General features: G+C 44.6%; 1 protein-coding gene and 1 long non-coding RNA gene across 2 annotated transcripts in view; both read right to left on the bottom strand.

Moving 5' to 3' along the window:
• Nucleotides 1–973, bottom strand: part of LOC119472074 — a 4,819-nt gene extending 3,846 nt beyond the window's left edge. The window contains exons 1-2 of the long non-coding RNA XR_005201185.1: nucleotides 691–973; nucleotides 90–123 (exon numbers count right to left, since the gene is read on the bottom strand). This is a non-coding gene — a long non-coding RNA (uncharacterized LOC119472074). The remainder of the gene's footprint in view (nucleotides 1–89; nucleotides 124–690) is intronic.
• Nucleotides 974–1,463: 490 nt separating this feature from the next.
• RXRG (retinoid X receptor gamma) overlaps nucleotides 1,464–16,359 on the bottom strand; it is a 47,014-nt gene continuing 32,118 nt past the window's right edge. Inside the window, exons 5-10 of the mRNA XM_017534044.2 lie at nucleotides 11,159–11,319; nucleotides 10,913–11,042; nucleotides 9,770–9,902; nucleotides 8,447–8,538; nucleotides 7,036–7,141; nucleotides 1,464–1,761 (exon numbers count right to left, since the gene is read on the bottom strand). Coding sequence (XP_017389533.1) covers nucleotides 1,614–1,761; nucleotides 7,036–7,141; nucleotides 8,447–8,538; nucleotides 9,770–9,902; nucleotides 10,913–11,042; nucleotides 11,159–11,319 — 770 coding nt within the window. The 3' untranslated portion in view covers nucleotides 1,464–1,613. The remainder of the gene's footprint in view (nucleotides 1,762–7,035; nucleotides 7,142–8,446; nucleotides 8,539–9,769; nucleotides 9,903–10,912; nucleotides 11,043–11,158; nucleotides 11,320–16,359) is intronic.

Consider the following 16,359-nt stretch of genomic DNA (forward strand, 5'->3'; position numbering starts at 1 on the left):
AAAAAAAAAAAAAAAAAAAAATTGGAATGAGACTCAGGTGACCACCAGTGGTGGGGAGCAGTGAATTTTCCTGGAAGGTTTTTGGTTACCTGTAAAGCAGTTGAATGTGTCCAGTGAATTATGCTGGCAGAAGGAAGAGATCACGGAGGATACAATTAAATTTTAACACCCCTCTCCAATCATTTTCATCATAGTTCACGGTAAATGCAGATACATAAGTAAAGGAAAAAAACAGCAGAATTCAGATTTTCCTTCCATTGTTTAATGTCCAAGGCTAAGAGATCCCTAAATTTTTCTTAGGAGTAAAGCAATTTTAGTAAAGCAATCGCTGATCACACAATTGTATTTTGACTGGAGCGTTAACCTGGAGATTTTGAGGGGACAAGTTATTAATGGGGAATGAGACAAATGTCATCCACATTGTCGTTTAGGGAATTCTTTCTAGCTGTGTGGAACCCAACTCAACAACACAGATCACTGTGTGCTTTACCAGGCCCTGAGTCAGGTGCTTGTGGTATGGAAAAGGTAAGTGCAGTTGTTCACCCTGCACATTTACAACCCTAGGAGGTACCGTGTAATTCACAGCATACATGAACGTGTGTGTCTGTTAAGCCTTAGTCCTGCAGGTGGCAGGAATGTGAGTTGAAAACAGTGAGCTACATGGGCTGTCCGTGTTGTCATGGTCCATACCTTCCAAGAGCTCGTTGTCCAGCAAGCAGTTGAGTTTCAAGAACCAGGTAAATCTGGAGATCCCAGGCTGGAAGATGGGAGAGGTTTTCTCTCTTTCCCTTTTAAGAACAGGCTGCGTAGGGTTAGATAAGATTGGAAAATAAGCTAGGTGTACTCTAGTCTTTTCAGTGTTGTTGCTGGCTCATGATATAATAGAAAACTCTATTCCTTTGTTACCAACTCCCAGAACCTGAGATCTTCCACCAGCTTCCAGGACAGAGAACATCTCTCCTTTGGCCTTATACTGAATTGCCTCCAATCAAAATAAGTCTCTTTCTGCTCATTATTCTTAGGAGGAAAACAAAAAAACAAAACAAAACAAAAGTTGATTTTTTTAAAGAGAGTGTCTCTTCCCAGTCTCCCCAGAATCTTCCCTGGGGCGAAGCTGGCTGTGCAGCGAATCCCAGCTGAGACATGGGCATTGTGCTCTGGGATTTAGTCTCAGGGCCCCAGCCCCAGCCCCGACCCCCAGCCTCTGATACCCCTTCTCCATGTCTGAGACAACTTCCCTGTAGCACAATAACACACCCCATGCTCCAGCAGTGCCAATTTCATATATATTATTTTATTACTCATTTGTTTGCTTTCCAGGGCAAGTGAAAAAATAATTTAAACCAATTATATGTACAGAGGCTTGGTTAGTTTTCCCAAGAACTTCCAGAAAGTCCCCCAGCCCTGTAGACAGCAACGAGTATTACCTTTAACATCTATACAAAAGTCCACCTATAAAAGTCTCATGTGTAGAAAGGTTTTCTTTATTATAAGCATCACATTTTGGGGACAGAAAAGGGGTCAGGGTGGGAGGTGGAGGAAAGTGCGGGGTGGGGGTCCACACACACCTGCCCAGGGGTCATCCTGGGTGGGAAGGCTGTGGCTGGTGGGGCTCAGGTGATCTGCAGCGGGGTCTCCAACATCTCCATCAGGAAGGTGTCAATGGGGGTGTCCCCAATGAGCTTGAAGAAGAAGAGGTGCTCCAGGCATTTCAAGCCAATGGAGCGCAGAGCTGGGAGGCGCAGCAGCAGCTTGGCAAACCTGCAGGGAAGCCAAGAGGCATCAGGAACAGGGACTGGCATGCACCGCACACCTGCACCTGCTGGTGGGAGACCGTCCATTTGGTCTTCTTGCCCAATCTATGATAGAAGAGCTGGAAGGGGAGACAAGGGAGTCACAGGATCTCTAAGCCTAGAGAGCTTCAGAAACAGGCTAGAGGGCTCGTCAGCCTTAAAGGCAGAAGCTGGAGCACATGACCCTTCAAGAATCTTGCATTCTGTAGCCACGTCCCAGGATTGCCCTCAGCTCCCCTCATTCACAGTAGGGAAGAGGAAGAACTGGATGACTGTGTCCACTCACGTTGCCAGCCTTACTGTCTCGTCACATTCTGTGTCCCTCGGGTATCTGCACAGACCTGCTGAAGAACTTAGAGCAAAGCATGAGGCACCGAATGTGCTGAATCCGTGGCAGCTGTCACCATTAGATGAACGTGTTTGAGAACGCCACTTTAGCCACCATGCTTTCAATTTGCTTTAGTTACCCACACCCACAAAAATTTTTTTTAAGAATGGGGTCTCGCCATATTGCTCAGGCTGGACCTGAGTAGCTAGGCTCAAGCAATCTTCTTACCTCTGCCTCTCAAGTAGGTGGGACTACAGGCATATGCACAGTGCAATGCCAGCTCACAGTCACCAAATTTTTGTTGCCAATTTGTAACCAATTGTTACCTTTTTTTTTGAGATGGAGTTTCGCTCTTGTTGCCCAGGCTGGAGTGCAATGGCGCAATATTGATTTACTGCAACCTCCACCTCCCGGGTTCAAGAGATTCTCCTGACTCAGCGTCCTAAGTAGCTGGGATTATGGGTGCCCACGACCATGCCCAGCTAAATTTTTGTATTTTTAGTAGAGATGAGGTTTCACCATGTTGGCCAGGCTGGTCTTGAACACCTGACCTCAGGTGATCCACCTGCCTCGGCCTCCCAAAATGCTAGGATTACAGGCATGAGCCACTGCACCCAGCCAATTGTTACGAATTTTTATGGTCAACTTCTTAGTCTGTGCTTACCCTTAAATTAGGAAAACAGGAGATAGAAAATAATGGTCTCTGCCTCTGAGAAGCCTATGATCTGTTTGGGCAGAGGATACATACATGCACACATGCATACACACTGACCCACACATTCTCATACACACTCGCACATGCTTCACACCCATGTGCCCTCACACACATCTTCACCACTCACACATGCACACTCACACTCTGATGCTCTCACATTCCCTCACACACATGCACTTGCACACACAGCCTCACACATACACACATGCCCACTCATATGCACTTTCACATGACCTCACATGTGCATGCACACACCTTCACACATACATCACATTTGCACACACATTCACACATGCTCTCACACTATAGTCATGCACATTACACAATACACATACACGTGTGTGCACACGCATTCTCACATATCTCATGCATGTGGTCTCACACCCATACATGCACACTCATGCTCACACACACATGTGCATGTAACCACTCAAACATGCAGACACACACTCAACACTCATACTCTAACACGTCCTAAGACATGCCCACACACACGCTCACATGCTCACTCATACACACCCTCACATACATTTTTCTATAAGTGAGGACACTTGTTGTGAGAGTCACAACAGGGAGAAAGACCAGTGTGTGAAGGAATTCATCTCCCATCTCATGTCCTTTTGGGCACCTCTCTCTGTGACATTTTTCACTCTGCCTATGTGGCCCTCTGCGCACAGTGCAATGCCAGCTCACTTTTAACGTTATTAATGCTACTAGATATGAAGTCACTCTACTCACAACTTACAATAAAAAGTTCAAGGACCAAAATTGCATTAGCCACTGTAGCCCTAAATCAGAGATTTCTGGTTCCAGTTGAATCTCAACTGAGTGTCACAATGATATTTCATGAAAAAGTTACAAACTGGAAGTTCAATTGAAAATGTGTATATTTCTATACTCATGCCATATGACATTTTAAAGAAATGTATCAATACAAGAAAAATAAAGTGGCACCATCTTTAAAAAAGTAGAAATTGCTTCTCTACGTGGAAAAATTAAAGGTCTATGCCAATGCCACACAATACTGCAAAAGCCTCCAGCGGTAAAGCCCCAGAAAGCATTTGAGTGGCATCACCGTTCAGGAAAGAGGTCGTTAGAGAATAAGGAGGCTGGACTCCCAGCCATACCTCTGCCGGTAAGCTTTATGGAAGTAGGCGAAGGAAACGGCTTCTCTATAAGTGCAAAGTTACACCAAGATTAACCCTAAAAGTGTTTTTTTTTTACTCTAAAAAGGCCAAGATTTTACAAAATGCAAAATGCTAAGTATGCCATCATACTGCTGCTCTCTGTTTGTGACCTGGATTTAGGAACTGAGTTCAAAGCCAATAGAAATAAACACACCCATGAATGTCACAGCCATGGAACTGCCAACGCATTCCTCACCCCTGAGCAACAAGGGGGATTTATGCCTTTGGAGGCGCCTGCTGTGTGTGCAAGAGCTCTGTGACCTGACTTTTGATCTCTGCTTTCTGACCAGAGAAAGCAGAACGCAGCCCGTGACATGCACTTCTGAGACATCTCCACAGAGTGGCAGCACTCTACCACTGAGAAATCCACCTCCACCTGGCTGTGCCAGGATCCCCTTCAACCACATTCTGCAGAACTGAGGTGACCAGCCCTCAACACACTCACCTACCTGGCCAGTGACACCCCTGTTTTACCTGCTGAGCCAACTACGAACACTTAATCAGGGCAGTCACCCTCAGTCCAAGCTGTGCTGGACGAACCCAGGAGACATGTAGGGTACCCATCCTCTGCCACCTCTCTGCTGTTCCAGGCTCTCCCTAGTCCTGGCAACAAGTGTTGGCCTCTCTCGTCAGTGTGTGGAGGCAGCCTAGGCTCCTGCCAGCCCTCGTCCAGCAGAAGAGTCAAGTTCCAAAGTTTTCACAGTGATATGCATTGGAAACAACCCAATGTCCATCACAGGGCAATGACTAAATACATTAGGATATGTTCACATTGCAAAATATTACAAAGCCATTGGAAATGATAATTTGTAGTTGTCAATAACTGAATAAAATTCCTAGAATGGCTAAGGGAAGAAAATAATACACCAAACTGTATAATTTCATATCTAGAAATGCATACACGATACACATAATACATAATAGACACACGAGGATACTGGAAAGAAATATACCAAAATATTTCCAGTAAGTTTTTATTACCTACTTTTTTTTTTTTTTTTTTGACAGAGTTTCACTCTTGCTGCCCAGGCTGGAGTGCAATGGTGCGATCTCAGGTCACCACAACCTCCGCCTCTCAGGTTCAAGCAATTCTCGTGCCTCAGCCTCCTGAATAGCTAGGATTACAGGCATGCACCACCAAGCCCCGGTAAGTTTTGTATTATTAGTAGAGACACTGTTTCTCCATGTTGGTCAGGCTGGTCTCGAACTCTTGACCTCAGGTGATCCGCCCACCTCAGCCTCCCAAAGTGCTGGGATTACAGGTATGAGCCACCACGTGTTTTTTCAAAATATTTTTCTATTTTTTTTTTAGCCAAAGTATGCATTGCTTTTATAATTAGGAAAAAAGCGAGTTGGAGTTTTTGTTTGTTTTTTAAGAGAAACGGCAAGACATAGAGCCAGTTTCAGGAAAATGATATATACGACACTCATTATTTCTAATGCCCTGCATACAAATACGTGTTCAAAAATGAAAGATTTGATAGAAAGTATCCAACTCAGGGCTTCAGTTACTATGACTTGCCTAGGGCTCACACCTAACAGAGGCCAAGCTAATGCTGGCAGCCAGGTCCTGACCCCTTGGCCAGAGCTCTCTCAATCTCATCTATAGTGAAGTGCCAGGTTCACTAAATACCAGCCTTTTCTTCTCTTCCTTGGCATACAGCAGGACACATTCTCCAGCCTCCTTTGTGGCCAGCTGAGCCACATGACTTGGTGTCAGCCAAAGAAAGTGAGTGAAAAGATGAGGGCCCTCTAAGTCCCAGGTCTGACGCGTATGGCCTGGGCTCCCCACTCCTCTACCTCTTCCCCCTTCCTTCATCTGGATGCAAAACACAGTATGGCTCTGGGTCATGGTGAAGACACAAGAAAAAGGAGCTTTGATCCCTGAGTGACAGCATGCAAGACAGCCACCTCTCTGAACTGACTGCCCACCCAGATTTCTGAGCAAGGAATAGACGTTTGTGTTAAACTGCTGGCATTTGGTGGGTCTATTATTACAGCTTAATCTCACTAATATACTAGGCCCTGCCTATTCATTGCACCAAATGGGCCAAAACCCACCTACTCGAATTCATCCACAGCCTCCAACAAAAAACACAGCTCAACCGCTTCTTGACAATTGCTAGATGTTGGCTTATGATTCAGGATAAACATCTAAGTAGATATTAGACTTCACAGAGGAATATAAATCATTAGTCAGCGCTGGGAGCATGTAAAATTAATCGCCCAAACAAAATTAATGTCTTTAAGACAGTCTTTTCAGTTTCATTTCCAGTTTTCTATGAGATTTGAGGATCATATTTCCTCATTTTAGCTGGCATTAGCAGAGAGGGAAAACTCTTTTGCTTAACTGTACTTTGGAAGAAACTTTTGAGAATATTTTTTAATAACTCAGAAATACCTATATTGCTAGATGGCCTCAGAGATCTGCTAGACCAATATCCTTCTTTCCAAATGAGAAGCCTAGACTCAAACCCAGCACCTTGCCAGATACCACACACATGGCACCTGGGGACCAGCAGCCACGTCTTCCAGCTACCAAAGCCTGTACTTTGTACTGCGTGGGAGTTTCTACGGGGGCAGACAGAAAGCAATGCAGTCACACCGTGAACACAGGCTCTGTGAAATCACACCCAGTGGGTTCCCATCTCACCTCCACTGCGTGCTGGCATTATGGTCTTCGGCAAGTCACTTAACTTTTCTGAGGTTCTGTTTATTGACAGAAATTGGAGATAATAATTCCCACATTATTTGTTTGCTATTTATCCTCCATTTAAAGATGTGTACCATGTGTCGGGCACTGCTTTATGTGTTGAGGCTAGAGGAGTGAATGGTGAGCAAGACAGACAAGGCCAATAGCCCTGTGGAGTTAACATTTTTGTCACTTTCAGCTTGTTATGAAGATTAAATAACATGTGAAAACGCCTAAACAGTGCCTGCTGCACATTAGGAGCTCAGGGGATGAAGAGTGGAGTCCTTGCTGCCGTGACTATCCTGCCGGCACTCTCTCACCTGCCTGGCTGTTCCGGATACTTCTGCTTGGTGTAGGCCTCGAGGGTGGCATAAACCTTCTCTCGCAGAGTCTCCACCTCAGAGGGGTTGGAGAGGCCCTTGGCATCTAAAAGAGATGAGTGATTTAGCCTTTGGTTACACACCTTCCAGCAGAAGCTGTCCCCGTTCCCTCTGGCCACCCTCCCTAGAGTTACTAGAGACACCCTGGATGAAAACAAGTGTGAAATAAACAAAGCTGGTCATTCGTGCCCCCTTGCTCTTCTTTCTGTGCCCAACTTACCCAACAAACTCTTGGGGCAAAGATTTTAAATTCCATTAATAGGCAAATGTACCCACCACTGACTCTAAAGAGGAGAGCTTTACTTTATCCAGGCCATTCTCAAAATACTACCTGTACACATTTACTGAGTATCTATGTGCTAAGCATGAACTGAATGATAAGATGAGGCACAAAAGCTGAACTGGCACATGTCCTGCATCAGTGAACTAACTGCCTAATTCTGGAGGTAAAGCCCCTGCACTAGTGACTCCTCATTCTGAAGGTTCATCTTTCTTGACCACAGCTGCGTTTGCTGGAGCTGATCAACTCCTTCATAAAAGACTATTTTCCCTGAGCCTCCAGGACACCACCCTTCTGATTCTCTCCCTATCTCACTGCCTGCCCCTTCTCAGGTTCCTTTGCTGGCTCTTCCTTTTCTCCCTGACCTCTAAATGTTGGCATGCCCCAGGGCTCAGTCCCCAGCCCTCTTCTCTGCTCTGTCTCCCCAGATGATCTCACCCCAGTGTCATGGCCTTACACAGGCAGAGGCTGCCAGCTCTCAGATGTACGTCTCTGGTCCTGGCTTCTCCCATGAGGTCCAGACTCATATGAGCTTTCTGGGCAGCCACTGTTGGGTATCTACTTACCCATCTCCTATTTTAATGTCCAAAGACAAGATCCTGATTCCTACCCACCTACTCTCAAAACCTGCTCCTCATGGAGTTTTCCCCACCTCAGTGAATAAGAACTTCATTTTCCCCATTGTTCAGGAAAACAAAATTAAAAAAAAAAAACCAGGGAGTCATATTTAACTCCTTTCTTTCTTTCACATCCTATATTCAATCCATCAACAAATCACAGTGGCTTTACCTAGAAATCTATCCAGAATCTGACTGCTTTTTACCACCCCCTTCACTGCCACCCTGGGCCACTCTCATTTTTCATCTTCCCCACTTGCCCCAGACATGTGCCTGCCATGCCCATTCAAAACATTTTTTTAAGATGGCTGTAGCTGACACTGTGAGTTCTCCTGGATTCCCGGCTCTGCCATCTCTGTCTCAGCTGAGCTGGAGGACCAACAACATGGGAGCAATGGAGGCTGGCCATGGAAGGGCTGAGCACACACAGCCTCTGGGGTCCAAGGGCGGTTACCTGGGTTAAAGAGCACAATGGCTCGCAGGCACCCCAGCTCTGACTTGTCCATCTGCATGTCTTTCATTTTGGAAACCAGCTCAGTTAGAACTCTGTTAAGAGGAAAGAAGCAGGTAATGAGAAAACCAAGAGCACCAGGCCAAGAGTCAATACAATGAATTCAGCCAAAATTTTCATACACCCACTCTGTTCCCAGACGATGTACCAGGTACTAGGGACACAGAAATGAAAAAGATGCAACCCCTCATTGCAAGATTACCGCTTAACTAAAGAAACAGACATAAAAACAAGCAGCAACACAAAGCCCGGGAATATAACAGCCATGAGCAAAGTCCAAGTGGGCTCCAAAGAGGCAGCAATTAACTCCGAGCAGGGAACCGGAAAGGCATCATGGAAGTCTTGGAAATTAGAAATGCAACACGCAAAGCAAGCCAAGGGCATTGCATATCTAGAAAAGCACAGCAGAGGGCAGAGTCAGTGAACTGGTACAAATGTCCAGGCACCGTGAAGGGTGATGGGTCATTCCAAATGCCATTTTGGACTCTACATGGAACATGTGGGAAAGGGCAGGAAAATAGTAGAGACAGTTCAGTGGATGTGCACATGATTAAAAAAAAAAAAAAAAAAAAAAAAAAAGACCATTTACCATGGAGGTGGAAAGGGGCCACAGGGCCCTGGCACTGGACAGAGAGATTAATTTCAACTGAATTCTCCTCTTTACCAGTTCTCCATCCTCCCACGCTCAAGTCATTAACTACTCATTTTATTTGATTCCTTGGCAGATGGTTTAATTTTCCTTTAGTATCATTTAAGGCCCAGAATGTCTGCCAGGGTGTCCCTGCCTGACCAAGATGGGTTCGCTCCTGCTGCAAGCCTCCTTCTGAGATCACCCAGAGCCCGGCATGAACAGCCCATTTGGCCTGTCCTCTTGCGGACAGATCCTGATCCCTTTCCCATCCCTGGCCCCTAGGATAAGCAGTTCACCCTCTCCACGCACAACTCACTAGCTGGTGTCAAGATCTAATCTCTTCTTGGAAAACCCATTGGGATAACAGGTTCTTCCATCTGCCTGGCAACTGTGCTGGCCTCTGACTGGCTCCATCTTATTGTGATCTCAACATTTATTTTAATCTCTCCCTCATTCCCCAGGTTTATAGTTTCATGTGCCAAGTGGTCTCTGCATAGTCACATGCAGCTGAGCTGCCCATCCTCCATCCCAGCACTACCCAGAGGTTCATGCCCACATGAGAATTCATGTATATACACATGTGTATACATACACATACATAATACACACAAATACTGAAAGCAGAAGAGAGACACCTGTCAAAGATGGAGCCGACCCCAGCACTATGGGCACTGCTCCGGTGGACATGTAAACCCGTGGCCAGAAGGATGCCATCCTGCACGGAAACTGAGCGGTGGGAGAAAGAGGCAATCAGCAATTCATTCCACCCTGCAAGGATAAGGAGGAGGTCTTGAGGGAAAACAGACCACATTCTTTCTTTCTTTATAATCACCCAAGGCATGTACTATTATCCCACATAACACAAGCAGAATTGAAAATCTAGGGAGGTTAAGAATTAGTTCAAGAGGACACAGCTAATTAGGCAAGAAACAAAGGATAAGACTGGAGTCTGCTGACTTACGGCTCTGCACATCCCCTACTCTCTCTCAGATGCAACCCAGAATGACAGCTTGAGGACAAGGATTCTTTCTTTTTTTTTTAATCAGTCAACAATGTGGATTGAACATTTAGCAGATAGTAGTCACTATGTTAGCTGCCAGGGTGGACAAAGCTAATATACCTTGCAGTCTCTGCCCCCAGGATCTGACAACCTAGTTTTGTTTCTTTGTCATTGTCTAGTAGCTCCCAACACAGTACGTAGCTTCCAGCTGACAATCAATGAGTGCTCATTATCTAACAGGGATGAATGAATGGACTGGTTCCCAATGCTCAGCCAATCTTCATAATATTTCCCTACTGGCTCAGTGACAAAGAGGAGATATGGAGTTTGTCAACGGTCTGCAAGTGTCCCAGAAATAGGAGGCAAGAGAAAATACAGCACACAGAGTCTTAAAATAGGAAGATCATGGAACTCATCTAGTACACACTTAAGCAAACATCTTTGGCTTCTTTATCTCACCCATGAAATGGGTGAGATATTTGCCAATTGCATTACAATAATGAGGTGCTGCTTCAAATTATCCTCAATAAAAATGATTGAACAGTCTTTGAAAAACATATGCAAATTATAAAGCCATGGTAAAATTTGCATGGGAAAAGAGTCCCACTCCTTCCTTAACAATGTTTCAATTGGGAATAAACAACTCTGCATGGGGTTATTTCATCATCAACATGGTACATAGCTTGGATGTGTTGCAGCTTCGTCAGGCCACCTTTTTTAGGATCCCAAGAGCAATTTCAAAATTGTCCCAGAGAGAAAGGCAGCCAATATACTTTACCTGCCCGAAGCAGAATGACCTGGTCCTCCAAGGTGAGGTCAGAGAAGTGGGGAATACGCTTGGCCCATTCAACGAGGGTGAAAAGCTGCTTGTCAGCCGCATGACATATGTTGGTAACAGGGTCATTTGTCTGAAAAAGGAAGAAAGTACTGAGAGGACAGGTCCCAGGACTCGAATACACCCCTTTCTCCCATTTCCAGCCCTATCCAAGAAATGGAACACACATGTGTATCTAAGAGCACATACCGAGTTCTCCATGTTCATGTCACCATAGGATTCTGTCTTTGGTTCAACAGCAAGTTCAGCTTCTAGAATTCTCTCCACGGGCATGTCTTCATGACCACTACTGGCACATTCTGCCTCACTCTCAGCTCGCTCCCGGCTCCTCTGTCTTTCTTCTTGCACAGCTGACACGCAGCAGGACATGCAGAGGTTATCATAATACCCACAACAACGATGGGAAAATGTATTACCCACCTAAGCCTCAACTTACTCATCTGTGAAAGGGGAATCATCATGATCCTGAATTGGGAATGTTGTAATGTTGACAGATGAAACAATGAAAGCAAAGCTGTTTGCTTATGCCTATGTAGAAGGAGGGGTACTTTAGTGCATATTCTTTCCAATGCATTATGGTGACCACACTAAGAAGTGTGCATCTTAAGCTTTAATAAACTCTTTATCTTCTAATAGGCCACCCTCTCCTTGCTATCCCTGCAGATCCCCACATTCTTCCTCTACCTGCTGCCTCTAAAAAACCGTGAGCATGAAAGAGTTAAGTAACAAGCACATTACTTTAAAAACTCCCTCTGTCAGATCCTATGCATCATCCTTGGCATTCACGTCCCATTAGGTCTGCCCCTAGTGCACCAGCTTGATCACAACATCACCTGATCTGACTTGTCAGGGAAGATCTTCAGGGAGCCAGCTGTGGGTATTTAGTAAGTGAAGGGGTGGAGGGATGTCACCTAGATGACATTTCAGAATCTGTGGCTGATTTTGGAGGTGGGGGAGGGTACATAGGCAAAGGTGTAGGTTGGAATTATCTCAGCCTCTCCAAAGCTCAGGGTTTTCATCAAGGTTCAGCCCAACTCTCAGAAGCCTCCATGTCTATGCATTAGGTTGAAAACAGACCCCTGCCCCCCTCCAATTCTACGCCCTTCATCAGGAGAAAAGTCTCTGTTAAGTTAGTTTCCATCATCTAGAAGGCTATAGTTTCCATCTTAGTCACAACAGCAATAAACAGAATTCAACATTAGAACACATTTTTTACATCCCAAGAGTCAAGAAAATTATCCTTTAAGCAGGTGACTAGCCTGAAACTCAGCGACAGCTACTCCACTAGCAGCTCCAATTTCTGATCTCTCTCCCTTCCTCCCCGTAGTCCACTTGCAAGAGTGCCTCCTACTCTCTCAGGAGATAACGAGCCACAGAGGCTGCAGAATGGACTGGAACCACAATGCCAAACATCTAGTTTGTCATGCGAGCCGTATCTGTCTTTCGAGCCGTATCTGTCTTTCGAGGTAGGTCAGAAAAGGGTATGACTGCAAAAACACAACTTAGACTCCAAAGCTTAGTGGAGACACGCCAAAAAGCTTCAAGACGCAAACGGTACTGTGTGACTGAGAGAGAGGCCGGGAGGGTAGAAAGGAGAAAAGGAACAAGGGGAAGTGGAAACAGAAAGGAGAGAGAACAGCAAGGAGAAGAAAGGGAAAATAGGAGCAAAAAACATGTATGTTGGAGTCAAAGAAAGCTTTTTCACATACAGCTAGTGCTCGACTTATGTCCACGGTCGGGACCACAGACCGGTCATAACACGATTTGGTCGTAAGTTGAGTAGGCTATATGTACAGTTGAAATGGTGCATGCGGAGATGGTAGTGCTGCCGGAAGCTGGTCCGCGCTGTCTTACGCCCAGCTGGGCAGCATTTGCGCTGCCAGACGCGCAGCAGTCATGGCTAGCGATTGTGGTCATAAAGTTGAATGGTCGTAAGTTGCATAGGTGGTAAGTCGATCAATACCTGAATAACTCTACCCCTTCCCTGCTAAATGACACTGGACGTATGACTGAGCCGAGTAAGCCCTAGTTCCCTTATCTGTGAACCAGGGATTAACTGAGATAGTTAAGGCTGGTACTAAGGTTGGTACTCTTCAATACCTGAGATAATATTGTAGGGGTGAATGAAGCAATTACAAAAAACTCAATATAAACAATTATTTTCTTTTTCCCTTTATGTCTTTTTAGCCCCTTGCCTCATCTCTCCATCTCCCTCTTTGGCCTCTTCCTCTCTCCTGTGGTTCCTCTTTCTGTCTCATCCTTACTTTCTGCTCACTCTGTCAGCCTTCATTCACTGATAACATGTAGATTGTCATAATATGTATTTTTTATTATAGTTGGATTTACTGGGAAACGTGAATGCTTCTTATATTAATTTTTTAAAGGTAGGTTATGAGCTTCTATTTGTCTTGACTTTAAAAGATGAGGGAAAGCAAACTAAGTTAAGTTTCATTCGTAGTCCTCAATCAATTTCTTCTACAGACTTGTAACACTCAAGGAAAATAACCTTCAAGCTTCAAAGAAAATAACCTTGGTGTCATGGAATTAGATTCTAATTCCAGTTTTGCCATTAATTGAGCAAACCCTTTGCTGTTCACTTTTACTCTTTGTGCTTAAATCTTCCTGTCGTAAACGAGGAGTCCTATATTGTTACTGGTGGGTAGCTTCTACGTGTCTGACATTCTAAGCTACTGTTACAACACACAACAGGGTGCATCCAGGGAACCCTGGATGATCAAAAATAGTCCCAAACTCCTGCCTTAGGAAAGGATTTTAACCATTCATCCAACATGTGATTATTCTGTACTTACTACAATAGCCAACATTTAAGAAGCTCTTTCTCTATGTCAGGAATTATGCCCAACATTTTAGACAGATTATATTTTATTTAATCCTCACGATAACCCTCTGACATACTATGAGCCGTAGAGAAACTAGTGACATATCTGAGGGCATATGGTAGGCCACGGTGGAGCCAGCACAAGCACCTACAATGGCTCCTCCTGGGCCCATCTGTAACCTCCCAGTGCTGCTCCAAGGTACTGGACTAGTTCTATTGATAAAGACCACACAGGGCTCACAAGGATACCAATGCTGCCCAGGAACAGCCTTAAAGTAATCCATTCTCTAGTCTTGAAACTACATGCATATGACCAGAAATTATGGAAATAGACATTCCAGAATTCCCAAGGTGGCCCAAGAATCAGAGGGTCCCAGTCCTATACCAGGTCTGCCATTTGCTTGCTGTGTAAGCTGGTGCACGTCCCTAGGCTCTCCGAACCTCTGATTCTTCTTTCAGGAAATGGATGTGTTACCTTTGAGAATAGAAAATGTCCGCTCTAACTTTAACATTATGTATCCTAAAAGGGTAACAGGTCCTGGCCCCTGGTCCCCAGGCAGGTAAATTCTGTGCCTACCCCAGTTCCATCTCTTTATCTGTGTGATTTCCATTATCTTTCTGTTATCTGTTGCAGGATGTTATTATTATTGTCCTCAAGAAAGAGTGCAAACTGAGCCCCAAATTCTATAAATCAATACCAGAAATGATGGTGGTGAAGGACAGGCTATCCAGTAGCCTTTTGAATGTGGCCTCTTATATAGCGAGAGGAGGAATTGATTCACTTCTTTACCTTCTCTTTGTCAGGGTAAATGGTACTGATCTCTTTAGAAAGTTCCCTAAGAGCTCCTTCCCCCCTCCTAATTTTTACTACTCTGCTTTTCATTAATTCTTTCTGTTTCTCCACATTCTTTTTTAAAAAAATGCAGGAGCAAAAACTGGGTCCAATTTTCTATTAAAGTACACAAACCATGCTAGATTTACAAGAACTGTCTAGTTTCTTACAGTTCACATGTCCCTCTTTTCCTTCCTTTTTATAAAATAAATAAATAAATAAAAAATCACACTTCCCAACATTTGGCCTATCAACCACTCTGTTCCTAACTGAGCTGGGGATATTCAGCCTGAGTTTTGAGAGATGGATAAGACTAACTCTAGAGAAATAGAATGATGGTTTCTCTGGCTGAGACCATTCACTTTCTTTTAATTCAATATCATGAGCTTAATGAAAACTGTTATTTTTCCAAGTCAACTGGAAACTTATCTCAAGTGTTTTAGGAGGAAAAGAATGACCCTGCAGCCACTGGACTCTTGTTAATGGGAGAAACCCTTGTAGTTATTAGTTTCGTCCTGATAATCACGGTGAGGGAAGCTCCAGGGAGTATCAATTCCATCCTAGTGAAAAAAAGATGGTCTTTTTCAGCAGGTATTTTATATCATATGTTCCAATCTGTAACATCATCGATCCCACTGCCACAGCAGGTATGACATAAGCACAGAGTAGGCACTCAGCTAATACTCAGTGAATAAATGAATGAGTCATTTTTAGGAGCTCCTACATTTCTAAAACTTCCAATTTTAGCATTCAGTTTAAACTATTCATTCAACAATTTATTAAATGGCTACAATGTATTAGTCACTGGCGATAAAGCAGTGGGAGGAAAAGCAGGCAAAGCCCCTGATTTCAGGGATACGGAGAGTAAACAAGATAAATACAAGCGTTAGATAGTGATAAGTGCTGTGCAAAAGAGACAAGGAAGGGTTGCAGGCACCTGGCACAATTTTAGACAGTATAGCCAGGCAAACCTTTACCAAGAAAGTGAGAATTGAGTCAAGATCCAAAGGATGAGAAGTGAACCACGCAGACACCTGAAAAGAAGCCATTCTAGACAGACAGCAAGTGCAAAGGCCCTGAGGTGGGCACATCCCTGGTATAGTTGAGGACCAGCAAAGAGGCCAGGAAGGTTAAGGCTGAGAGATAACAGGGCATCCAGACCATGTACAACCTTAAGTCATAACAAAGATTTTTGCCTTTTTTTCTGGGTGATAAGGAAAGACACTGGAGCATTTTGGCAAAGGAGTACCTTGACCCAGTCTACTTGTTCAAAACCTCCTTTTGTCTACTGTGCTAAGAAGAGACTGTAGAAGGACAAAGATAAAAGCAGGGAGATGTCTTAGGATGCTATGTAGATCACTACAGAAGACAGTGGCTTGGATTGGGGGGTCGTGGTAAAAATAGTGAAACATGGAAAGATTCTGGGCATATTTTGAGGAAGAGACAAAGTGTCCTCACCCACTGCATGTGATGTGTGAAGAAGGAGGGGAGTCGGCCAGGTACGGTGGCTCACGCCTACAATTCCAGCACTTTGGGAGTGCTGGTGGATCACGAGGCCAAGGCGGGTGGATCACGAGGTCAGGAGATCGAGACCATCCTGGCCAACATGGTGAAACCTCATCTCTACTAAAATTATAAAAAATAGCTAGGAGTGGTGGCACATGCCTGTAATCCCAGATACTTGGAGGCTGAGGCAGGAGAATCGCTTGAACCCAGGAG

The sequence above is a fragment of the Cebus imitator genome, unplaced genomic scaffold (genome assembly GCF_001604975.1).
Source record: "Cebus imitator isolate Cc_AM_T3 unplaced genomic scaffold, Cebus_imitator-1.0 Scaffold84, whole genome shotgun sequence".
Taxonomy (NCBI): Eukaryota; Metazoa; Chordata; class Mammalia; order Primates; family Cebidae; genus Cebus; species Cebus imitator.